This window comes from Tachysurus fulvidraco, chromosome 2 (assembly GCF_022655615.1).
Source record: "Tachysurus fulvidraco isolate hzauxx_2018 chromosome 2, HZAU_PFXX_2.0, whole genome shotgun sequence".
Classification (NCBI taxonomy): Eukaryota; Metazoa; Chordata; class Actinopteri; order Siluriformes; family Bagridae; genus Tachysurus; species Tachysurus fulvidraco.
Genome location: NC_062519.1, coordinates 22,398,326 through 22,425,825, shown reverse-complemented (window position 1 = coordinate 22,425,825; position 27,500 = coordinate 22,398,326). Strand labels below are relative to the sequence as shown.

At 44.5% G+C, this 27,500-nt stretch overlaps 1 protein-coding gene across 4 annotated transcripts in view; it reads right to left on the bottom strand.

Moving 5' to 3' along the window:
- lrp4 (low density lipoprotein receptor-related protein 4) overlaps nucleotides 1-27,500 on the bottom strand; it is a 79,025-nt gene that overhangs the window by 37,906 nt on the left and 13,619 nt on the right. For all 4 annotated transcript variants that reach the window (XM_027152178.2, XM_027152175.2, XM_027152176.2 and 1 more), the window contains exon 2: nucleotides 3,041-3,187. In XM_027152178.2, coding sequence (XP_027007979.2) covers nucleotides 3,041-3,187 — 147 coding nt within the window. The remainder of the gene's footprint in view (nucleotides 1-3,040; nucleotides 3,188-27,500) is intronic.

The following is a 27,500-nucleotide window of genomic DNA, read 5'->3' as shown; positions in this document are numbered from 1 at the left end:
CTGAAAGCAGACGAGCGCTCATTTAAAACACGCTCCTGTCCATGGCAATGTTTCCTTTCAGCTGAGGTGCGAGATCTGGCACGTCCTGATCAACCAGGGCTCAGCTGAGGTCACGGATGAGGTTACTGCCAATCACAAAGTGCTGTTTTTTTTGTTTTGTTTTTTAATTCAGCACAGAACATGAAATATTTTAGGTTTGGATTAAGTAAGGGAAAAGTGAACACTGCTGCAGCACTGAGCTAAAAAGCCATGTGTGTTAGCAGTCCACTTTAAACCATGAAAACTTTGATTTGCAGCTCCATTAACTCGCATCATAGATTATTAAACAATGTACTTGTACGACTTGGTAGGAAATGAATGACACTGACAGAAAAACAAAAACAAGCACTTTTTCTTAACAGGGTTCAGTCTCACTGAACATTAGACACAGTAAAAGCGCTAAAGGAAGCACGTGCACCTGAGTGTCCTGATGTGTAAATACTAACAAACAAAAATATCACAAGTGTTATCTAATGATTTAACACACACACACACACACACACACACACACACACACACACACACACACACACACACACACACACACACAGAGGTCCTGATTCTTCAAGATGCCAGATAACGAGCACTAATTTGTGTGCCGAGGTGGTGGGCGTCTTGTGGGCGAAGCAGCATGTAAACGAGTTTTTTGTTTCCACTCTAATTTTAGTCAGTACCGAAAAATTCAAGCATCAAATATATGATTGGAAAACACTCTGATTGTATTGTGTTTGAGTGGATTATGTAGAGAAGATATTTGAAACCTTCTCAAAGGTTTAGTTTAAACTCAGATATATCTTCACTTCAGTAATAAAATAATTAAATAGGAAATTAAACAAACCATTACTGTGACTACCTTTTTTTTTCTTTTTTAAATCTTTTTTTTCAGTTTAATGATTCCCAATTCACTTCAGTGACGGCCGATTCACTCCAGTGAGTCACTTCAGTGACGGCCGATTCACTCCAGTGAGTCACTTCAGTGACGGCCGATTCACTCCAGTGAGTCACTTCAGTGACGGCCGATTCACTCCAGTGAGTCACTTCAGTGACGGCCGATTCACTCCGGTGAGTCACTTCAGTGACGGCCGATTCACTCCGGTGAGTCACTTCAGTGACGGCCGATTCACTCCGGTGAGTCACTTCAGTGACGGCCGATTCACTCCGGTGAGTCACTTCAGTGACGGCCGATTCACTCCGGTGAGTCACTTCAGTGACGGCCGATTCACTCCGGTGAGTCACTTCAGTGACGGCCGATTCACTCCGGTGAGTCACTTCAGTGACGGCCGATTCACTCCAGTGAGTCACTTCAGTGACGGCCGATTCACTCCAGTGAGTCACTTCAGTGACGGCCGATTCACTCCAGTGAGTCACTTCAGTGACGGCCGATTCACTCCAGTGAGTCACTTCAGTGACGGCCGATTCACTCCAGTGAGTCACTTCAGTGACGGCCGATTCACTCCAGTGAGTCACTTCGGTGACGGCCGATTCACTCCAGTGAGTCACTTCAGTGACGGCCGATTCACTCCAGTGAGTCACTTCAGTGACGGCCGATTCACTCCGGTGTCATTTGATTCATGTAAGATTTTTAGTAACAATTCTGATTTTTCTGATAATTCCGTCTATATGTCCTAGTTTTCCATGGTACCTTGGCAAGTGTGTGTGTGTGTGTGTGTGTCAGTTTGATATAATCCTGATCACTCTCAAAAAAATCTTGTGTCTGCTAAACCAGATACACAACTACTCTTGAAACTTTCAGACAGCAGACTTCTTAAAGGTTGCACAGTCATAGATAGTGTGTGTGTTTGCGTGTGTGTGTTTGCATGTGTATGTGTTTGCGCGCGCATGTGTGTGTGTGTGTCCTGAAGATAGCGCTTGGCATATCTGATGGTCAAGAATGCGGGCTTTGAAGTCAAGCTTCAGAGAAGTGTGTATATCAGGGCTCGTACCCTTAGTGAACACACCTGCGTGTGCGCACACACAGATACAGAGAGAGAGAGAGAGAGAGAGAGAGAGAGAGAGAGAGAGAGAGAGAGTTTTTTGAAGTGAAGAGTTCATGTTGGAGGGAACGAGAGAGGGACGGCGGGCTCACGGCAGGCTGCTGTCAAATGTGTGGTGTTTGTACTGCAGCAGTGCATGCTGGGGATTATGTAAATCAGCACTGAGAGGATGATGGATAAAGAAACTGCTCGATAGACAAGAAGATGAAAGGGCCACCTTTTTTTCTCCTGCGAGGTTAATAATCTCTCTTTTTCTCCCTCTCCTTATTTCAGAGCTCTTCAGACTGATCTCCCATTGGTTGGAACCCAGGGAGCAGGGGATTATGGGTACACTGTGGGCGAATTTGGCTGGATGGTCAATCCCACCTGCAGTGTTTTAAGAAAGAGGATTCTCTCTCTCTCTCTCCCCCTCTCTCACACACACACAGATTTAGACAGTCTTTTAACTCAGCAGGTGGTTGCTGAGAGTGAGCTAGTGTGTGTGTGTGTGTGTGTGTGTGTGCGCGTATGTGTGTGAAACACCAAACTGACTAACATCCCTGCCTTTACAGAAACGATGTTTCTTGAAAATAATGTCGTAAACGAAGCAGAGAGAGCAGATGAGTTGGATGTGGAAGAACACATTAGATTAGATTTGATCAGATCTGAGCTGAGATTAAACGTTAGTCTCTTACACACCAAACCATCACAGAAATGATCAGTTTAAAAAAAAGTAACCAATTTAGTACATCGTTTAATATACAACATTAAACCAATTATTCTGTCTCTCGCTACCTGCCAGTGTTCACTTCAAACCAATTAGTGACCTTGACTCAACCACACACACACACACACACACACACACACACACACACACACACACTTTCCATAATTGTTTCAATTATCTGCTTTCAAGCTATTTTAGTACATTTGCTTATTCCCAAAAGGCCCAGTTTACTGATCTGAACATATGTGTGTGTGTGTGTGTGTGTGTGTGTGTGTGTGTGTGTGTGTGTGTGCACGCTCACTGCAGCCGTCCTCGTCGCTGTGGTCTCCGCAGTCGTTGTCTCCATCACACTGCCACTGTGCCGGGATGCAGGTGCACTCGCCAAACACGCTCACCGCACACGTAAAGTGATTCTTCCCACATGAACATTCTGTGCTGCCACACACACCTGTAAACGGCAATACACACACACACACACAGTCAGTACAAAGCCATAAAACTACTCATTAGATTTTGACAATAGAAATGAGGGTGTGTGTAAGCAGAGGACGTGTCGTTTTGTATTGTGAAGCAGTGACTCAAGATCTTTTACTTTTGTTTTTCAGTCTTTACCCTGAGCGCTCGTCTCCTGCTCTGTGCAGTTCACCTTTTATGGAGTTCTCTGGGCGTCGTTATGTAAATGAGCTGAGTCACTTACATGCTTTTAGCTTCACTTGTAATCAATGCAAACAAACAAATGCACACGTGCACACACACACACACACACACACACACACACACACACACACACACACACACACACACACAGGAATACAAGCAGAACAAGACCTTCTTTATTACAAGTTTTTTACAACTCTTACTTGTTACTTGTTTTTAGAGCCGGCCAGAAAACGCTCGCTTGGTTTGTGTACGAAGATTTTCTTACCAGATCTAAAAAAAGGTGCTGTGTGTTTTATTCACACACCAATCAAAATCACAAACATAGTTGTTATCAGCTGCAGACTCGGAATTTTTAACGTTTGTGCTAGATCACCAGCTCCAAGTAAATGTTCTCTCTCTGACACACACACACACACACACACACACAGGGAAAACAAACAGCTGGAAGTCATCCGTTCGTTCATTTTCTCAGCGAGAGCCGGCAGGAGGCAGAGCGAGTGTTCTGGAGCTACTGTGAAACATCAGCTGGGGTTTTGGGTTTCAGCCTGAACCCTCGTTACTCAGAGACCGAGCATCTGATTTCCCCCTCAAAAAAAGTTATGAAACTAATCTGAGCAATTTCCTGCCAGAGGAAAAAAAAATATTTTTTTTTGTGGGCAAAAACTTGTCCACATCTCCTGAAACCATGGCAACCAGAAAAGCGTGTGCGGTGAGAGGGACGTCTGTTTAATTCCGCTTTAATATTTGAACACATCTGAATACTGAGGCTTTAACCGTCACAGAGCTAACGGTATGGTAGCTTGCATCACCGTAGAGATCGGACCGCACGAGCCGCGGGAAGCCGATCGCTGAACGTCCCGACAGCACCGGCCAATCGGAACGCTCGGCTGGAACACGGCTGGACCAATTAGGAGATTAAACAAACAATCTGGCAGGAAGAACTAAGGCTTATGAGTATATTTTTCTCTCACACACACATATATACACACACAAACACACACACGGTCCTCTCCTGCAGCGTGTTCGTGCTGCTGTGGTGTTGTTACTGCTGCTTCAGTAGTGACTAAATAAACATTTAAAAGCAAAAAAGTGTGTGTGTGTGTGTGTGTTTACAGCTATCTCTACATCACAGTGGTGTGAATACACCAGCAGACACCTGCAGCCTGCACCACAGACACACACATTTAACACACCATAAAAGCTTACACACAATGTAGCTAACCTCACTGCTTGTGTGTGTGTGTGACCATTTGTATAGACCCCCCAACAACACAGACAGACAGCTCTATCTGTCCAGGAATCTCAAGCTGCTCCTTACTCACTGGGGAAATGAACACACACACACACACACACACACACACACACACACACACACACACACACACACACACACACACACACGTGTCCTCTGCCATGTCCTTCTTTACTGGTCATTGTTTCAGAGCAACCTGTGTGGTCTTGTTTGTGTGTGTGTGTGTGTGTGTGTGTGTGTGTGTGTGTGTGTGTGTGTGTGTGTGTGTGTGTTCGTTTGTCTTCTACCAGGTCACCAACACCCCCCCCCCTCTGTAACATGAACTATTTTTTCCATGTTATCTTTCTGTCACTATGTCTCATGTCTATTTCTCTCTCTCTCTCTTTCTCACACACACACACTCACTCACTCTCCTTCCCAATGCAGTGTCTTTATTTTTCTTTCTTTCCTTTCAGTCTTCACATTCATTTCATTTTTCCTTTCCGTCTTGTTTACTCTGTGCCATTTTCTCTTCCTGTTCTCATTTCAGCCTTTCTGTGTGTTTGTCCGTCTCCTTCACTGCTCTTCTGCTTCTGATGAATCCTGTGGACAGGTCAGATGTCACTGTGACCTTCGCCGGGCCTCTCGCGCTCCTCTGTGATTCACGTGTAATTGAAGAAGAAGAAGAAAGAAGAAAAAAAAAATCATTGGTCACTAACGGTGAAACCGGCTATGAAACGGTTGGAGAATCATTCGTGAGGCGTGATCCTGAGCTCCGTCTTCCCGCTCAGACCTTCGTATTCGTCCTCGTCCTGCTTCTCCTTTCCTTCATCAGATAACAGGAAGCTGTTTCAGTGTGTGAGTGTACGGACACACGCATGGGATATTTAATGCTCCACAGATGAGCGACTAATACATCCAGTGACCAACACACACACACGCGCACACACACACAAGGTATGAATATACTTGTTGTCAACCACCGTAACCGGGAGCGACGGTAACCACAGCGACTGAGGGGGCCTTCCACACTGAAGGCTTCCAGATGTGCTGGTTTTGGAAACTGAGAGAAGCGGGAACACACACACACACACACACACACACACACACACACACACACACACACACACACACACACACACACACACACAGTCCCCAAGGAGTTGCTGTCAACTGATGATGAGCCAATAATCAGTTCTACAAAACACTACAGTATTCCACATAAATAAGTGAGCAGCTTTACATCACACCTTCACATAAAGAGGAAGAAAGTGAGATGAGAGGATTATTAATGTGTGTGGAACACGAACATCTCTGTAAAAACGCCGCCCAGGGTGCGTGAGATAGCGGCCACGGCCGTGGAGCTGGTAGAGGTGAAATATTCAACATTTTAAAAACAATTCTTGCTAGTGGAAAAAAAAAAAAAAAGTTAAAATGAGACCATGACCTCAGCGCGAGTGTGTTACGTAGGCATCCACCACAAACCCCACCACAAATATAAAACTACTCTGTGCTTCAAAATAACACAAAGTTGGCGATCGGTACAATATTCTATAAAGGACGTTCTGGGGCTTTATGTTCAGGGTGAGAGGAGGGGAGGTGTTTAGCTGGTGTCTAAGAGATGTTCCTTATTTCTGCGTGTATTCAGACCTCCCAGCCTTTTACTGTTCAATCATTCAATATGAAGTCACACACACACACACACACACACACAGGACCTCCACAGAGTCACCTGGGAGGTCTGGCCCTAATTAAGGTCTTTTGCTGTCCTCACCAGGATGTGACCACTGGCATAGAGAGCACACACACACACACACACACACACTTATTCAACTCGGAGCACACATTACAGTTTTGATCCTGTGGATTTTAGACCACCCTCATACTTCACTTTGTGCCGCATCAACGTTAAACTCGAGTACGTTTTCTGATTCGATCGTGTATTAATCCTGTTCTGTTTAACCTCTCGATCGTTTAGTAGTAAATGTTTGTAATGTTTATCCCATACACTGTAAGGAAATCGCTCACTTCCTGATTAGTGGAGGACATGGTGAAGCTCCCCGACGTTACAGATTCACCTGTGCAGGTAAAGATTGACTTAGCGTCCTGACAGCGTCCTTCTACGCCGTACTTAAAGGTCACGCCATCTTAACGTGACAGCGATCCATCCCATAATATCCACACAGAGCAGGAGCTAAACCTTTTGACCGACTAACCTCAGATGGACATGATCTGGATGCCAGAACTTTTGTTAAATCCACACACAGTAAATGTTCAGTTCTTGTCTTCCACAGAGACAGTCGATGGTGTTGTGCGGTTTAGGACATCCTCTTTCCACAGTAACGTTTTGAAGCCAGAGCATTACTGACCTCTCTGTGATCATCTACAGTCTGGGCACCTTTGGAGATGCACTTCTGCTCAGCACGGTTGTACAGGGTGATTATTCTGGATACTGAAGTCTTCCTGTCAGATCGGACCAGTCCGATTATTTGCCTCTGATCTCGAGGGCTTTCTGCCTGCGGAGCCTCCTCTTACAGGGTGTTTTTTTATTTCAAACTCTAGAGACTGCTGTGTGAAAATCTCAGCAGGAGATCGGGTCAAAACTCGACCAGCAGGCCACGTTAAAGTCACAGAGATCGGACTTCGTTCTGATGTTTGAAGAGGAGTCGTCCTGGACCGTGTAAGGACAGGCGTGTGCCCTGTGATCCTGTTCTTATATCCACCTCGGTGTCATTGCTCCTGCTGACAGTCCGATCTGCTCCCCGGTCACTTGAAGAGCAGCAGCTGTTCTGTCCCCCCAATCCAACCCCCCCAAAACACAACACACACACACACACACACACAGAGTCCAGTGTACGTTTTCAACCACAATTCCCTGCACTACTGACTTATCTTTCCTTCCCAGGACCGCACGCGTCACTTTACTCAGCGCTGAAGCTGAAACACAAGAATGAGGAGCAGATTATCTTGGGGTCTGAAAATCCTGCCTGAGGAACCATCGCGCTTTCAAAACTCCTTTCTGCCTTGATCCAAAAATCGATGTGTGTTCTGGGTATTTTATACGAGCATGGGAGGATGTTAAAAACATACACTGGGGCTTATTTGGCTGAGGGAAAGTCATGGTTTGCTGCAGCTGCATATTAGAGCAGATAATTATAACCTGGATTAATAGCAGCGTGAGGTCCGAGTCTAACAGGAGGAAGTGATCTGGTTTTCCTCAAGTAAAACATCAGGCTTTCATTGATGCAGTGATTTTTTATTTTTTTTTTGGCACTTTAGCATTTGACGTGTTCGTGTTATTTGCGAGTACAATGGTGGACACCTCACACAACCACAACGCCCTCACGCTTCTGTTACTGCTAGCGTCGTAGCTCCAGAGTTAACTAGAGATCAGCAGCCAAACTTGTCCTTCTGTCCAAACTTGTCCTTCTGTCCTCACTAGGTTTTCTTGTAAGAATCAGTGTGAAAGTGAACACACACACACACACACACACACACACACACACACACACACACACACACACACACACCATCCAGGATGGACAGATTTGCTCTGACGGAAACGAAACGTAATAAACAGAGACATATAAGCTTTCAAACAGAAAGAGGAAAGTATTGGAGGCAAAGATGGAGGCTAGAAATCATCCAGATGACACAATTTTGGAAAGATAGAAAAGATGGAAAAGGGAGATTTAATGAGGATGGATGAGAAAAGGAAAAAAAAAATTCGATGGACCTTATTGGATGCTCTGGAACAGACATGTCTCCCCCCCGACGATGATCATCTACATCTACAAACTGGACGAGCGGTTTATTAACTCCCCTCCTCCGTTGTCTCTTGTTTTTACTGATTGTTGATGTCTTGTTGTAAGTTTATGTGACTGCTTCTGATCACGGTGACATCGTGGTTAAACTGATCTTCTCAGCAGCTCTTGTGTTTACTTCTGTAGATCGTAACGCTCAGACTTCAGATCTGACTTTCCGTCCTTCAGCGGTTACAGCGCGAGTTGTGGTCTAGATCTTTAATGAGGATTAAAGATTGGAGTGAGGAGAAAAAGCATGAGGTGGAGGAACTAGACTGTTCTTCTTCTGAGGAGCATTAGAGTGAGAGATTGATATTGTAAATGAATTTATTTATTTCATGCTGCATCGTATGTACCTTGAAGGACGGTCTAAAATGATGGAGAAGTTGAAGAGCTTCTCCAATTCGCTCCATTAGAGCTGAAGAGCATAAATCAGTTTAACGACAACTCCGCTGGGTTTCTGTGCTCAGTCTCTCTGTCTGTCTCCTCCTGAGCTGCTTGGATTTGATTTGTTGTGGGTATTACTTTCCGAATGGAACCAGGCACCCAACTATGTTCCTGCAGTGTGTGTGTGTGTGAGAGTGTGTGTGTGTGTGTGTGTGTGTGTGAGAGAGAGAGAGAGAGAGAGAGAGAGAGTGTGTGTGTGTATACAAGAGATCGATACACTCTTCAATTCATGGTGGGAGGAGGAAGCGTGAGGGTCGTTTTACAGGGCACACGGTTTTTCATGAGACAAAAAGACTCCAATAGCAGACCCAACTTTTTCTCTGCGGACTGCAGCCAGACGCTTGGGTTTCACTGACATACCACATGAGAGCGCACGCACACACACACACACACACACACACACACACACACACACACACACACACACACACACAGACGCACACAGCCAAGTGTTAGAAAAGGTACAACCCACCAAACGGTGTACAGTTCTATCAAAAAACTTTTGTTCCAAGTGGAAATGCTTCCGTGTCTGAAGAGGAACAGATGACATCATCAAAACAACACGCGTGTCAAATCCTATGAAAAGCCTAGTCGTGGCCATGCGGTGCCATTACGACGACTAGAAACACCTGAAGCAGACGGGGGTTCTTCTGTGGTCAGCCTGTGTTTAACCTCTGAGCTGATCTTTCCACCTGAGTTCCCATAACGCACATCCGCTCTCGGACGAGACGAAAGGCTTGGCGTGGCGAAGGAGCGAGGAGTCACTCGTTTCCGTCTCTGCTCTCACAAAGGCACGCTTGTTCTCATGTCTCAGCTCCAACACAAAAAAAAAAGTTTCGTATTCCCAGTATACGGAGAGTCAGAGTCAGAGTCAAGAGTCAAGAGTCTGCTCCCCATATTCAACAGGATCCCGTAGTTCTGGGTTCAGTAAACAATATTCCCATCAGGAATAGCTTCTAAAGGAGGAGATCTGACGCTACAACAGACAGAAGAAGGTGCTAGGAGTCAGCGGATTTCCGGACAGCTTTCACTTGTCAAGCTCTAGAAACCCTCAATGAGACTGGAATTGAGTTTTCGGGCCCTTTCTTTAGAGATATCTGCTCACTTCCTTCCTGAAAAGAAGGCAAACCTTCATTCCGTTCTTCATCGTTGGCACCGAAGCTGAAGTTGCAACTTATTTACCAGGCCTTTATGGGAGAAACCCAGCGGGAATCCCTCCATCGCCGTGTGAAAGCAAGAGATGAACAATAGCGCCTGCCATGCGCCTACCCCTAAACAATTCACCTCTCACTTACTCTCCTGCTCTCTCTCTTTCCATTTCACTGACCCCCAGTCAGTCCATCTCCGTCCATCTGCACTTCCACATGCACCTAAAGCAACACAAATAAACCGGGAGGAATAAAGGAAATTGCTGGGGAGGGATATGAAACAGAACACAGAGATTTGTGGAGGTTCTCAGGACCCGAGGTGACCCCCCCACCAAAACTTTTCCCAAAAAAACCCCACCAAAAAAACCCTGCAACTACCACAACCCCCCTACCCCAGAAAAACCCATCCCTCCCATCACTGCACAAGTCTACAAGGAGTCTGTCTACAAATCCAACAATATCTAAACCTCCTTATGCGGGCGCACGCTGCCTCGTCATCGCCCGAGGCTGTGGCAAAGCCTGAATAATTACAGAGCAGCGTCTCAACCCTTTATAACAGAATGTTCGTACCGCTGTTTTCCTTTCCGCTGGGCCGAACGTAGAACGATAAACTCAGTCGAGTCAGAAAGTGCTAATGACTCTTTGCCTTTGTATGCAATTCTTTACCTTATTTACATCACAGGCATGTGTGAGGGCAGGAATTCTGCAGAGCTCAAAACCTGTACAGATAGTCAACTGTTAACCCTTAGAAGACAAAAAGACATGGATCTGAAGCAGATCGACAGCATCGCAACGATTCTGTCCAACGACGTAAGCAAGACGACGGCATTACAACCAGGTTTTTAAGGCTCTACCATTTAGTCCATTTTAGTGCTCCACCCTAAGCTTATAACTTAATATACTTACACAAGGTTCATCTCTCTTTTTTCCTGCTATCTACACGCTACGCAACCTTTCACCGATACGGCTTTCATGCTACAGGACCTTTTCCCTGCGGAGTCGGACCCCAGAACCCACACGTTCTTGTAAACATAAACGTGAGCTCTATCCGTCACGGGTCCGCCAAGAGCGGCAGGCTGTGGGGTCGTTTTCTTTTTGCACTATTTTGTGTGGAGTGAAGAAAAGAAGAGCGATGAGCCTGGAGGAAAAATGGAGGAAGGATTTGATGGCGAGATGCCGACAGTGAGGCCTGTCTAAGAGAACGTTAGGCAGAGTTCAAAGAATGGAGCTCATTTCTTACTGAAGGAAACGTTAATGTGGCTGAACTGCTTGCACCAGACAAAGGTCAAATGTGATTGGACAGAAGCGAATAATAAATCGTAGTATATTTGTCTGCATCTAGAAAAGAAAAACAACAGAGCAAATCCAACAATATAACGGAGAAACCTGATGGATGATGTTCGTTCAGGTCGTCATGGTGACACAAGATATTTCTTTCGTTAATTAAATTGAGAAAAGCTGTCCCGAATCCTCTTGTCCTAGGTTTTTTTATTCTTTTTTTTTTTTCAAACACATATTTACATATGTATATAGATCCAGTGCTGAAACTTCATTAATTCCCCAAATCCCTCATTCTTTTTCTGCGTCTTGTCGTTATTGATGGATCAAGTCTTCCACCTCAGCCAAGCGTAAAGACTTTGTGACAAACAGCAGAGCTGATGTTCGCTCTGATGGCCACTTCCTGCTGGGCGGGTATTGTGCATCTCTACACACTCAGACAAGAGTGCAAAAAAAAGAAAGAGAGAGAGAGAGAGAGAGAGAGAGAGAGAGAGAGAGAGAGAGAGAGAGAGAGAGAGTGTTGAAGGAAACCCCCTCTGTAAAGTTCCCACCGTATTTCACCTGTCAGGAAGTTGCACAACATGGAGGGGAAAAATGGTTTCCAGCTCAATGGTGGCTGCAGGTTGACGTCACCTCCTGCTAGGACACAGACCCGACAGCTATCGTCTTCCCTTAGAGACGCATTGTATCGTCCCTGTGCCTCGTCTCTACTGGACTGCTTTCATGCCAGAAAAACCTGACAAATGTTCTTAAGTGTGCAGAGAAGCAGACACACCAGAGCTGAGAAGAAATCTAGCCATGATGTACTCTTGGTCTCCTGTCGATCAGGAGGACACCAGGCAGATCACACGCATCTGTGAGCTCATGTATGTGGAAGACGGCAGACAGCGCTTTCCTCCCAGTGTGTGTGAGGACACAAACAATTACACAGTGGTCCACTTTTGTCCTCCATACAAGCTCCTTTATCAGTTGTTACCAATGAAACAGTTACATTTTATAAATGTAATGAATCAGGAGTACATTAATAACGAGTACTTTTGAGCCAATTATTATTAAAGCGGTGGGATTCATAAAAAATAAGATGTTTTTTACAGTGTGTGAGTTACTTGGTTTCAGAGAACAGGTTCTAGTAGCTCCATGTGAACGAGCGCAGTCAGTTTATTGACTTCCCCGCAACGTACCCACACCAAAAGCAACCACAGTTGCTCCAATTTTACGCAGAACGTAAAGTGTTTCTCACAGATGAACCCTCGGGTTAACGAGAACCAGAGCAGAAGGCTCTGTGCTAATGGTTCAGACACGTCAAATCTGCAGTTGAGCATCCTAGAATCTCCCCAAGCCTTCCCTGACTTCCTAAACAGTTGGCTCCTGAGACTTCTCCAGACCGTCTTAGAATTGTTCTATTTCAGCTCTTTAACTCCTGCAGCATCTCCAGCACTTTCTCTGCAACTCTGGAGAGCTTGCACACAGCCAAAACTTCTGCAACCTTCTCCAACGTGCCTCTGCGGCTCTCTGAAGCTTCTCCTAAACTTTCAATACGAATCCTGAACTTCTAAGCTTTTGTTCTTCAGTAGGACATCTCCAATGGAGGATGGCAGAAATTCATGTTCTTATGATATAATTTCCCATCCTAGCTCTGCTCTTGACAACAATGAGGGATGTGTGGTGTCAATCCAAGGAAGAGAGAGAGAGAGAGAAAGAAAAGCAAGAAGGATTTGCAGGTGAAAATGTCATGGCTAACAGAGAGTGAAATTAGAAGTGCCCCAGGCTCATTCTCCACAAAGATTAAACACAACTATGGTGGGGTTTCCCAAGCAAACCAAAAATAACACATCACATTTAACTACGTGTGTTCCGGACCACTCGGAATGTAATTCTTTGGGTGGCAACGAGAGTGATGGTAAAAATTTTTGCAAGTGTAAAAATCATCTTCAAGCTGAAACCCTTTAATACCTCAGTGTCTGGGAAATGAAATCCTCACCTTCTTCACCTCACATGTTTCCAGAGTTTACTGGATCTGTTCTACTTCACCTTAAAACACGTGTGTAACACTGGAGACGCTGCAACACCGGAGACTCCTTTTAGAAAACGTCTCTGCGTTAGCTAACCTGAGAACGTGAGGATTTGCCACTTTTTTTGCCACCTTCTCTGTTAAAATTTGTATCTAAATAAAACCAATATACAAGAAAAAACAAAAACCTTTCCAACATAGTAGACAACAGCGATGGTTGGGAAAATAACACCAAATAAAGAATCCCACCCAAAAGTGTGTGACTGTTAGATTATTAATTAGAAACAAGGTTTGGAAGAGCAAGCTGAAGAGCAAGCTGAAGAGCTGCATTTATAGCGTTCTTAAAAAGTCTCATTGGAACAGTTTGCCAAAGAAACCACGAGCCTCGTCCTCCCATGGGCCGTCGCGCTGAGAGCAAGCTTCAAACAAATCCACAAAAACACACAGAGCGATGAAGGGATGGAGAGAGCGAGGGAGGGATGGATTGAGGGAGGGAGCATGGGAGGCGGTTCTGCTGTACGCCAGTGGCTCTATTGTACTGTACGTGTGTATATGCTGCGTTTCCTAAGTAAGCGTTTGGATGTGATTAATTAGGCAGTTATTAGCACACTGCAGCTCGAACAGCTCGCCCCCTCCATTCTCTCCCCATGGCCTTCTCCTCTTACCGCCTCAAAGGCCCAATTTGCTTGTTCCAGCAGGGATTAGAGGGCGGAGTTTAAAGAAGGGGGATGAAATCCATCTAACAGTGAGAGGGCCCCTTCGCTCAAGGGTCTTTAATTACCGTCGGATCCTTCTCGACCCACAGCACCCCCAACACCACACCCTCCCCCAGATACCCCCCACATACCACCCCATCCCCTTTTTGATGATGAACTTGAGACAGAGTTGGCTCTCGCCAGCATTTGTTCACACTACTAGCAGGAGCTACTTTTCCATCACATTCCAGTATGTCAAGTTTCCAAAAGTTGGACCGGAAAAGTGTCAACTGGTGAAACAAAACAGCCATGTTTTAGACGTCATCATGACCAGACCTCTTACACACACACACACACACATATAGGATGGACCACACAACCTTTAAGTTTGAAAACTGGCGTTATAAACTTTTCTATAAACTCTTTATCCACTGCTCTGTGATCCAACAAGCAGTTGATTAGCTCGAGTTCTGGTAGTAAACAAATGATCTCAAACTTTGGAAAGAGATTTAAATTCACGAAAATCTTAGCAAATATTATGACTGTATAATGAGATCACAATGGATATTGTGAAAAATAAATAAATAAAAACACTGAAAGCACAGCATGTACGTCCTGTCTGACCATTTACCACGTCTACACCAAACTGCTGAAGGACTAGACTAGACTAAAAAGCCTTTTCTCCTTGTACTAGCCTCTATAACTTAGGTTTAGCTTGAAGAACTAATAGACCCCAGAGCTACAGTCTTAGTGATAGCACCAGGACATTGTTGATGGAAAGATTCTCTAAGCCACTATGGAGAAGAGCTTCTGCTAAATGCTGTTGTTTCAAACTAACCTGGAATTCTGACCGCACGACATTTGGAGCCTTCCCCAGCCCCAAGCACACACTTTATTCTCCTTTTCTGCCCTGAAGCTAGTCGGATTCCTGGGGTCCCTATTTGTGCACCACTCCATTGATTTTGTCAGCCTTGATGAGTGAGCCCACGGCCTTTCCCACAAGCCCCCACTGAGGAGGACTTCTCCCACAATGCCCGGCAGGGGTGCTGGGGCCCGACAAAAGAAGCACAGCTAGAAAGTAGCACAGTGAAATGTGCTGGAAAAGTAATGGAACTTTCTCCTTATTTCTCTCTCCATGCAATCCACCTTAAAAAGAGAAGAAGGGAAGCAGAGAACAGAGAGAGATGGACTGGTTGGGCGATGGAGGCAGAAAGGACAAGCATCTCAAGCCAAAACATTGACCCAGGCATGAGCAACATAAAGATTGAATCACAAAAATCTTCAGGAGTGTTCTGCTTTCATAATTCAGATACGAGACCAAAGATCCGATTAAAAAAACAAGTAAATAAAAGAAAGTAAAAAAAATTTTCAATATTAATCTACATTGATCTAAGATTCAGACATCTTTTTTGTTTTTAAACTCGTAACATTCCACCATTTTCCATGCCACTGCAGGCCTTGTCCTGAATCAAAGCCCTGGGAAAGCCCCTCTGTTTGAAGGCACAGGAATGTGAACAGGTGGAGCGCTGACTCCAGTTTACAGGCTTGTGTGTAATCGTGAGGATTTACCCCATGGGCCTGACTCTTTCTAAGATGTGTCACCTGATACCTCGCAAAGGGTCTGACAAGGGCAACAGATCGGGTTTCATTACTGACAAATCCTCAGGTTTACTGACTCCTCTCGGAGTGACACCAAGCTGTCTGGGAGGCTACTGTGAGGATTAAAAGACCAACAGCAAAAATGCCATGTAATGTGTGTATGTGTGTGTATGTAGATTGGACACCACATGATCTCAATGATGTGGCATGATTGATCGTGCCAGATGGTTTGGTTAGACTACATTAAATAGTACAAATTTTCAAACACGACAAACATTAAAAAAAAAACGTTGAGCGAATTTTAAAAGGCGATAAGTCATATAAGCTCTCTTCACAACCACGGTGAGGAGAAAAGCATGTCAGAATGCACAAATGCAAAGGCTACAACAGCAGAAGACAACACTGGGCTCCACACTTGAGGCCTGAACCTCACCTGGTCTTCATCGGTCCAGTTTGGTTGATTAATTGGAGATTACTCGGGAGAGGAACCGGATGTGATCATCTGCTCGTGAGAAGCTGAATGTCTAATCAACACAAACCAGGTGATACTTTCATTTGATCAACATTTACCCGTTTACGATTTCCTGTAAAATACACAAAAAAAAAGCCTTAACAGCAAACTCGCACAGAAAATGAAGAACTTGTCGACCTTCATGAATTCGGATGAGCAGAATTTTACGGCTCGAGGACTTTTATTGTGTTACCAAATATTTCTATTCAAGATTCAAACACACAATAGTTACACATTAATGACATATTTTATATAATGCATATGACAACATGACTATGACAGATAACAGGCGACTGCTGGAACTAAGGGTGGGGGTGGGGTTAAAATGACAGATAATCAGGTTTTATGGGGCTTTCTTTCTCAAATCTCCTCCTACTAATCCCCAGAAGATAACCTCCATGGTGCCTCCCTCTAATCAAGGAGACAGTTTTACAGACAGGATCATTTTCCCCATGAAGCTGAAGATCCTCAGATCCTCACCTGCCCGTTCGAGCAGACAGGTAGCGTTAACGACATTTGGCCTAAAAGACGTAGCTCGGGAATTACTAAAACAGAGCTTGTACCTTGAACCGAGAAGATCTATAAATCCTTAAATGCTATTCCAACAACGTGTCTAGACCACAGACAAATAGCCGGGACAGCTTTTAATGTGAACCTGTAAGATATTTTGAGCATCAGGCAAGCCGGGTTTCTGCGTCACCAAGGCACTGAGGAGAAGCAGGAGTGAAGCAGTTTGGTAAAAATAACAATGAAAGTCACCTCGTTTTATGAAACCATCTCAACAGCAAACAGCCAGTGTGTTCTGTGTGAAAACTTCCGATGGCTAGTTTTACGACGACCGTTTTGCGCCGTCTGAGGACTGCAGCATCACAAACTCAAAAAAAAAAAACAACAACAATCTTTTGGCCAAACTTGAATAGAAACAAAGACGCAAGATGAATTCGGTCCTCGAATCCGAACTACGTCCCGATTTTCTCCCTGAATAAACACGAAGACCTTCATGTCTCAAAAAAGAACTGAAACGTGTTTAATATTTCCTGAAAATCGTGCGTCGAATAATCAAAGCTCGAGAATGAAATACTCTGTCGCTTTCTGTGTGAAAAACACTGCTTAACCACATGGTTTAGACCAGGGACAGGGTTCACCACACTGTATGACCCCAAACACCATTATAAAGTTAAATATAGAAGAAAATGTTGCTTGGCAGAGTCTCTGTCACACAAGCGCTGTTGCTGTGCAGAACAGAAGCAAACTGAACTGAATCTAAAGCACATTAAAGCAACTAAAACTAACCAAGGGCCATTTGACATCTAGCCTAATGACGCAAGCATCTACTCAGCATGTAAAATCCACACTTTTATGACTGAAACTTTGTGTGTTACAGGCAGTGTGAATGTTTGCAGTCGTTTTTTCCCCACAATCACAGAAGCTTTCCTACGTAACTGGACATTTCGTTGTAAAGGTCAGGATTGGTGGCCAGAGGGTTAGTGAAGTCTTTTTTGTTGTCTGTTTGGCAGTGCGTGGTGAGTTTTGCAAGTTCTGTGGTTGGGTTTGTATCACAAAGGTGTCTCAGCATCACCCCCTTGAGCCTGTCTCCTTCAGGAATGAAAAAACAAATGTACGGGTAAAGAATAGAAAATTAGGCCATTGAAAGTCATTAGTATGCAGAGACTGCTTCTACACATAGAGCTGGTCAGTGCACTACAATTCAAATAATCTGTGGATACCTGACCATCAAACTGTGGTGTTTCTTCACCAAACTGCTGCCACAAAGTAGGAAGCACTGGTCTGAACCTGATCTATCCGCTCCGGTAAGGTTGAAGCAGACGGACTCGAGTGCCCCGTACAGAGCCCTGACTATAACTCAACCCCACTGAACACTTCTGGGATGAACTGGAGTCTCCTCAGCAGCCCAACATCAGACTCTGATCTCACTAACGCTCTTGTAGATAAATGAACACTAATCCCCTCTGCCACAATTCGACATCTTGTGGAAAACCAACAAGACATGAACTAAATCTGCTTACCGTGTTCATTTGGTTAAAACCACATCATACGTAAGTTAGCTAGTGCAGCTCCAGACGACCTAAAGCCTGGTCTCGTATTTTTGGGTCATACATGGAATTAGCTACTACAGTTAATAAGGGAGTGGCTAACTGTGTTTTGTCCTTTAATATCCACTCCCCAAAGACTCCCAAGGCCACTAAAACTTCCACCCTTTTAAGAGTCATTTGGGTCACTACAAAGCCTGCCTTCAATCTGCTGCCTTTGACAAAAGTGTAAAACAGCTTCTGGTGTCAGGTTGGGGCAGTGATCGATAGCCCTGCCAAGCCCCATTACTCCCCCGAGGAGAATTTCTCTGTACACAAGAAAAGAGGGAATAAAACTCTGATCTTATTTAGCGAGGAACAAAAGAGGGAGCAACTCTAGAGTCCCCCAGGCATGCAGTGTTCCAACAGAGGTCCAGTGCAAGAAGGTCCCCAAAGAGCAGGTCCCTATGGGCTGTTTGAGAGCAGCTGACAGGTCAGTAGAGTAAAAATGGGAGTGGCAGGCTTTTTTTTTTTTTTTTGGACAAGTCCCCAGGAGAGCCAGAACACAATGTGGTCATAGCAGCTTGAGTTGAGCCCGTCTCTCCAGCCAGCTGTCCTACCACACAGATGAACGTGTGGAAATTCACCCCCAGGAAGACCCCTTTTTTTTGTTTCCCCTGTCTGATGAAACACCCCCATCCCGCAACAGTGAGGATAAACCGATTCTGAGATGATGGTACTGACCGATTGGGCCTTTAGGAGAAAGTGGTTGACAAGCACAACAGCCAAACGTACAAACTGAAAAATGTTTGTGCTTTAAAAACACACTAGAGGAAAGGCAGAGCCTACAAAAATAAAACGTCAAAAAGACTTTAGAACGCCACTGGAAGAACGGGGAAGCAAAGGGTCAAACAATTTATGGCCTGACCGGCCCAGAAGTGACCCTTCACCTCACACTCACTGACCTGGAAGTTATTTCCTGTTTTCTGTAGAGATTTTCTAACTCTATAAAGTCTTTAAAGCAGAAAGAGAGACATAGCAAGAGGAAAAGAGGGATTTGATCATCAGGCAAGTACAATGGTTACAACTGTGTACCAAGATCACAGGGGGGTTTTCAGAGGTCACTCTGTGACCAACTCAGAGGAGAGAACAATATGACTTTTAAAGTAGTGAGACAAAAATGGCCCCGAAAACAAAGATAATTCAGAATAACTTCCTGAGGCATAGTTATTCTCAAAATAATGATGGATGGACTTCTTATAAAAGGCAAGTCCTGTTCATTTGCAAGACTGAGACGCCCAAGCTCTCTATAATAGCCTGCTGTTGGTAATGAATGTGCTAGCCTTTCATGAGATCAGAGGAACTCAACACAAAGCCCAGCCTTTGCTAGTCCTTCAGAACCCAGAGTGATCAGTCCAGTATTAATGCTCCGGTCCGGTAAAAGTTCTGTGCAGACAGGGACAACTTTTGGCCAACATCCAAGCCGTACTCCAAATTATCTCTCCGGTCTCTCAGGAGAAAGCTAAATCTGAAATCTGCCGCAGCAGATAATATTTATTTCTGTACATAAGTCATGTCCTACTCCACATCCTCATGGGTCTGGACACTATGAGGATAAAACGTTAACACTGTAACGGTGTTATGCACAAATAGTCCCGAGATCGCTGCTCAGGAAGGGAAAGAGTCTAGCAGCAGGAAAGGGTTGAGCTTAGTGAGCAGTTAAAAGCAGTGTGATTCGTTTAGATGTGCTTATTAATGCTCAGAAGGATAACATCTTTTAGGCATCAATGGCATGAAACCTGACCTGATATCTCCAACAAAAGGTTGCAAAACAAAACCAGAGAAGCAAAACCTTTATGAATGACTGGGTAAAGGTTGCAAGGTTAAAGCTGGCACTTCTAGAAAGCCACTTTTCGCCCTTAATCAAAGCCCTCACGTGCAGATTACTTTAGATAATAACCTCTTAACCAAATAACTACATGTAAATGTTTAAAAAAGACCGACTGGTGGATCGGTAGCAGGTCATGAGACTTCGATCTCCGACTAGAGGCTGGCCAGAGATAGTCGGCTTTTGTTATCGCTACCGAGATGTTTTTTCAGTCTTGCATGTGAGAGACGTCGAGCCCGCAGGACTCTGAAAGAATTCAGTGTGCAGAAGCCAAAGGGTTTGTTTGATCTTTAGCTCTTCTTTCTGTACCCATGTGATGGCTGACACAAGGCCTTTATCTGATTACTGTCCCTTGGCTACTACAGTAAAAGCCATATGGGGCAATAATAAGATTAATCAAAGGAAGAAAAAGGACAAGAAAAAAAAAATGCTTCATGACTTCCCTTCCGAGTGAATAATTAGCGTAAAACCTTCACCGACCTTCAGCATGGTGTAGCGTGGGAGTTCTGAACAAACAAATCAGATTAAAGCTGTGTTGCTCAACTGCGAATGCTTTCAAAATCTTTTTAAAAAGACCTTGTAGATTTTATACATCCAGAATCCAGAATTGTAAGCTCAAAAGCAAGGTTAGGGCGTAAAGTGTGTGAAAGCGCAGTACCGGGATACGTTTCGGTCGATTCCGCACGAGCGCGGCATGACAGAAGGACGTCTCACGTGTGAGAAACGTGTATAAACCCGGCGCATCAGCCTGTAACACGATTCTTTCAGCAACAGCATAACATGATTATACACGATACAGAAATGTCACGTCTCTAAATAGATGTGCTGTTGTGTTTCCGAGTCTTGCTTTCTTTTGGGAATCAGCGATGCTGCTATGAATAGATAAAAGGCTTTAGGGAACAGGCGGTGACAGGCTGACAGGCTGACGGACGATTCAGGACACAGCGGTGAGCAACGATACGCTTTAATAGCTGCTATCCCAATCACTCTGTGCTTTGCAGCATTCGCGGTGTCAAAGCACCAAGCTCCTGTTGTTAGGAATGCTGTGCATGCGGTGAACCATGAGCACACGGTATCGTGTGTGTGTATGTGTGTGTGTGTGGGTGTGTGCTTGCCCATGTCCCAGAACAGCAGGCATTCATTACAAGCCCAAAAAGTAAACATTTGTACAATTGAAAAGCAATTGCGAGGTGTATAGCCAGGAACAGAGCCCGCTCAGGGACGAGGATGTGTTTAAGAAGTCAGTCATATCAGTCCTTCTAAAGCTTCATATGGATTGTTAGCATGTCTGTCTCTGTCAGAAAGGAGGTGTGGTCCAGAGCGTGAAGCCGGAACTGTAGATTAGAAATGACTCGGATAATCAGACGTTCAGTGTTTTGACTGTCCACTCGCACTGCTCGATCTCTGACACACCGCACCAGTACTTCTGCTCATGTGGATTTTCTGATGTACCGATACACAGCATACATCATAGCATCATGCTGTCATTTACATTTACAGCATTTGGCAGACGCCCTTATCCAGAGTGACGTACATAAGTGCTTAAAACTCTAAAAATGAATACATTAATGCTGGTTCACTAGGTTACATACTTAAGATACCATGAGTTTAAAAGATTTGTTCAAAGTTACAATGAAAATGTGTCAAAGGTTTTTTGTTTTTTTTTTAATGCAAAAGATAAGAGTCTGAAGCAAACAATAGACAGGATGGATTTATAATAATAATAATAATAATAATAATAATAATAATAATAATAATAATAATAATAATAATAATAGTTTCCAGGTCTAAAGGCACGTTGACAGAAACGGGATCTATCTGTGCTGAGCTGAGCCGAGCCTGGGCAAACACGTGTGCTTCGAGTTTCCAACTGTGTGTGATGAGTTTACAGAAGGTAAAAGTCAATGTCAGTAGGAGCTATGGAATGGGAGGGTATGTGGAACCAGGCCGAGGGGAAATATCTGACCACAGGCGCCAGCAACAAAACTGAGCCAAGCACCTGTTACACACACACACAAAAGTAAAGATCTGAGCAGGAAAGTCATGCCAAGAGGGATGAAAGTGAGCATATACACACACACACACACACACACACACACACACACACACACACACACACATACACACATACACACATGTGCACAAACATACATCTAGACTTTGAAGACACTGGCAGCTGTCATGGCAGCGGTTGTGGATTTTCTAACGTCTATGTCTGAGTGTGTGTGTGTGTGTGTGTGTGTCTGTGTGTGGACACATTCATAGCGTTCCAAACTATATCCCCCTTCTCACTTTCCAACCCACAATCGAAATCGCCTGACGCTTTAAAAACTCCACACACACCAGCCATCTCTGGGACAGTGTGGCAGGTAGAGGTCTTCTCAGGTCTAAAGAAATGTACTCACTAAGTGACCCGAATCACTTTTTTCCCGAACCCGACGTGCATAATTTTTTTTTTTATTTTAAGAAAGACCCGACACGAGACAAACCCGAAATAATTAGACCCGAGTCCGACCGACCCGTTGGCTTTTTTTTTAACCCGACTGGACCCGAATGTTGTGTAACTCTACACTAAAGTAACCGCTACAGAGTGAATTCAAAATTGATTGTCAGGTCTGTTTCAAGGAAAATGAGCTTACCGCCAGCCACACGTCGCAAGCGGTCTTGGCAAACAGAGGAGAGGTTGGGAAAGGACTCGAGTCGATGCACACACACGAGATACAGTAGTTCGGGTCTTCTCGGGTCCGTTCGGTAAACACACATTCATTTTATATTACCTGAGATTCGATGCCGATGTTATTATAGCCGACCCGTGTCCGAGGTACACGTGAAACTTTTAGACCTGAACCCGCTCAGGTCTCGGGTCAGACCTCGGATTTTCGGATCTAAGTGGACCCGTGAAGACCTCTAGTGGCAGGGCGACTATCTGTAACTAACCTACTGTACAGGACACACAACAGTTACACATAAAACCGCCCGCACGCACACGACACACACCCCCCTGAGACCTGAGATAATGTAAAGCACTCGCCACCTACAAGTCGTTCGTCTCGACGCCCGACCAGAAATCGATCGTGAATTCCGACTTGGTAATTCAGCAAGTGGCATCAAATCAACATGGCCGCTCGTACGGACACTTAATTCTTACCGTGTCATATTGTTTAGACAAATACCCAAACACTGTTTCTACAGGTCAGTGCTTTGAGGAGTTACACACACACACACACAAATCACAGCACTCGACATCATTCGGAGTTTTTCTTTTTTTTTGCAGCTCAGATTCACAGAAAACAAAATGACTGATTTCAACATAAATCACAATTTTTTCCGTGTAGAAATTTAACAAGGAATTACTTGAGAAGTTCCGATTGTGTTCAGAATGTCTGCGTTTGAACTGGTTCCTCTCGTGTGACTTGATATTTAGAGCGAACGTGACAGTGAACGTGAATTCCAGACGATTACACCTTCTGTGCAGGACACGGTCTAACGCTTTAGTCTTTGAACAAATCTCGCTTTAGTCTTTGAAGCGGAACTCGTCGTTTTAGCGGTACGTGTGTACGCTTTTTCCTCACATAGTCTTGAGTGGCTGCTGAGCTTGTGATGTTTAGACATCTAAAATATATCTCTCTGTTAAAGGTCACTTTCCACAAACGTCCGAGTTTTCCATAGATTGTAAAACTAGTGCGCTTGCTAGTTTTTAGAAATCTCTTTATAATTCTGGATCTGTCGTTCTAAATCGTACAGGAAGTATCCGTAATACTTCCTGTATTGCAAACTAACGATCCGGAGCGTATGTGTCCGATTCATTTCTTGAAGCGAGTGTGAGACTGTGTGTGTGACGGTGTGTGCTCTCTTTCTAATTTAATGCTGCAGTCAGCCCAGCTCATGCATGTGCAAGTCTTTGTTATATTTCTGGGTGCTGGTCACCTCATGACCCCAGATCCCAGGAGCCAGACTCTTTCTAATGAGGAAGCAGGCAGCTGGCATGCAATTCGACTTATTACTGAAACCTCACGCGCTGCTCAGCCAGCAGCGGCACCATTTAACTACATCGTCGCTCCGATGGAGGTGTGAGAGCGCGAGGGAGGAAGTGATAAAACACACAAAAGCCAGGCTTACTGCCTCCCTCCCTCTCTTTCCCTCACACACAAATACACTCGCTATCGATCAACCTCCCACACGAGCCGAGCTGATTCTGGTGATCAGTTAAAAAATATCCCGATGACTTTGTCAAAGCAGGGTCTCTTACACGCTTACGGAAACAAACGGAGGTAATAACACTGTGATTATAACCGATGACTGCAGATCATCTCGTGTTGGTTGTGTAGCGTGAGTTAGTAACTAATTTAGCTTCAAGACACCGATTCAACTGTTCTCCTTAACCCTCATTATATTCCTGCGGATATGCTACAATAAAAATATCTGATAAATAAATAAACAATCCCTCACGCTGGTGATGTTAACCCACGTTTCGGCGACCACAGTTACATCGAACGAGCCGCAACAGTCGATATAGAAATGCACTGTGAGGAGAAAATCCTGGCTCTCATTCAAACAAACACACACTTGTGGATAAAGAGAGTCAGGTCTGAGTGGAGGTCTGAGGTCTGAGTGGAGATCGCTGGCAAAAAGAAGCCAAGCTCGGTCTGGATTCCCTTCATCTCCTGGCTGTGATCACGTTAAACCCGATTAGTCGGAGAGGGTAAAATGGGAAGCAGGGTGTGTTACCGGATCAATGAACACCAAGTGGACATTACAACAGCAGAGCAGGGTAAATTCCTGGTTTAGGGGCAACATTGCTGTATTGGAGAGGATGCATTTCTTCCATATAAAGTAAAAAAAAAAGTAAATAAAAGTGTAAAAAAAATGTGATCAATCATTGAATTGCTGTTTAAAGTGGAAAGGCTTTAAATTTAGACCTGAGAGAGAAAAAAAAAACAAAGGTTTCAGATGACTGGAGCCCAGACCTGGAGCCTAACATCACTGTGGAGAAATTCTGGTCCAATCTTCTTCTCAGCATCTCAGTGGGACTTTGAACTATTTAGAAATAAACTTGATCTGAGCTTCAGCTCAGATGAAGACCAGACGTTCTCCTTTGGGATTTTCGTGTAGAACGCCAGGTTTGTGGTTCTGTCAGTTCCACCACACTACCAACACCATGTTTCACTGTTGTTCTTATTACAGAATGCAGAGTTAGCTGTACACCAGATCTGACAGAAACCACGTCTTCCTAAAAGTTCCTCTTTCCATAAAACATCATCTCATCAAGGGGTTATAATCTCCAGAGTTTTTATGGTCCTCTTTTGCCTTGAGACTCTTGCACATGTAACCCCGTCTCTCTTTAACGGAGGAAACTCTGACCTTCTCTGAGGAGATCGAGGTCCGCAGTCCCTTAGATGTTCGTCTGGGTTTTGTTGTGACTTCCTGGATGAGTCGTGGGTGTGTTCTTTGGAGGAATGTTGGTAGACCAGCCTCTTCTGGGAAGATTCACCACTGCTTCAAATGTTCTCCATTTTGAGATAATGGCTCTTACTGCGGTTCACCTTAGAAGTGGCTTTCGTACGGCTTCTTTCTCATGTTGTCTGGAATTTCTTTCGATTGCCACAGTTAGCTGTTGTAAAGAGCTATGAGTTTTCTGGTTTAAGTGATGAGTCGATTCCACAGGGCTGAGTGTGTGTAGCCTAAAGAGACAGAATCGAATAAATGTGTTTTTTTGGCTGATTGCGTATCTAAGGGGACACATACTTTTTCACAGAGGAGCCGGGTAGTTGTCCATTTCCCTGAATGAAACAATCGCATTTAAACAATGTTTTGAGCTTAATGGGGGTCATCTAGGGCTTAAATTTAAATGTGGAAACAGAAGACACAAGGCAGGGGGGCAAATACTTTTTCACAAAACCGGACATCTGCATTCAGATATTGTGTTAAGTGGCTTCATGTCCATTGCTTTTGAATCAAACTGTCAGAATCCATTAGATGTTGGAATTGAATGTTGGAACTGAATGGAACTGAATCCATCAGATGTTCCTTAAATGAAAAACACATCAAACGCGGCGTTCGGCTTTAAAGCTCTGAGCAAACGCCGCGTTCGCTCAGAATCTCGCCACAAGTAAGACGTGATAATCCATTTTTATTGTTATTTTGAAGGGGAATCCAGAGCGAAGGCATGCCCGAGCATGTGAACACTCTCTAATGAACAGGATGAAGGCTGCCTCAGTTCTCCAAAATGCCTACAAAGCGTCCTTCTTTTAAAATGGGCCATTATCCACACACAAACACACGACGACAACACACAAAACACACTCGACCCTGCACCAACAAAGATATGCAGGTCTTTTCTGTGTGTTTGTGTCGGGAAGGGCGGGAGGAGGACGTCAGCGAGATTTACCGCGTCCTCCTTGTGTCGTCAGATGGATTGTGGACGAGTCGAGTGATAAAGAGTCCCTCGGGGAGCTCGGGGCAGACACACTCCATCCCACACAAAAGCAAGGAGTCAAGGAGCTTTCCAAGAGCTTGGAGAGGAGAGTCGTTAATGCAGGCAGGGACAGCAGGAGCCGGACTGGACAATATCTGGGGCATGGCATTGAAGTGTGTTTACTCGGGATAGAGAGACATGAGGGTCTGATTAAGGGCTCAAATATAAACAAAACAGTTCTTTTACGGTCTGATTGTGTGAGTGTGTGTATGTGTGTGTGTGTGTGTGTGTGTGTGTGTGTGTGTGTGCCACACAGTGTAATGGCATGAGTTGATTAGTAAGTACTCAGTAATGTTAGTGAGATTTTTTCTCTGTAAACCTTCACTAAATCTTCACTCGATCCTGGTCAGGACCAAAGAGGTTCTGGAGTCTACACAGCGAGGGAGGAAGAGGAGGAGGAGGAGGAAGAGGTGACGATTAACATATCATCAAGTTGCACTTTGTGATGTCATCAGGCTGTAGGCATTCCCTTCACTCAGACGCTGTAGTGCCTCCCGAGTGGGATCGTCCGGGTGTTCCAGCTCAGGCTCGTGTTCTCCGGCACCTTTTCAGAGACCCGGTCAGAACAACAGAGCCTCACTGTACGTGTCGAATCCTCACTGATTGTAAACAGTGTCAGGCGGGGGAAGGGGAGTATGTTTTTGTTTGTTTATTTGTTTTGTTATTTTGCGTGACGTTTGACTCAAGCACGGCCGAAGAAAACGTCCCTCGACTCGAAGCTCCTAGTCGTCAACTTGGACTGGTCTCAACTACAATTTCCTTCCGGTTGTTTTTTAACTATACGTATAACTATATGCATGAATAAAAATGACGTGAAGGCTTACAATGCCGGTACGAATACAGCATTAAAGTCTCCTCTGCGCTCACGTATCTTTCGGTAACAGCAAACTAATTCCCAAACCTGTGGTGTTAGCTATTAGTTTCATCACATCTCCCAGTAGTGAGACATCTATATCTGCAGAAGTAAACAAACTAATTAGGGAGT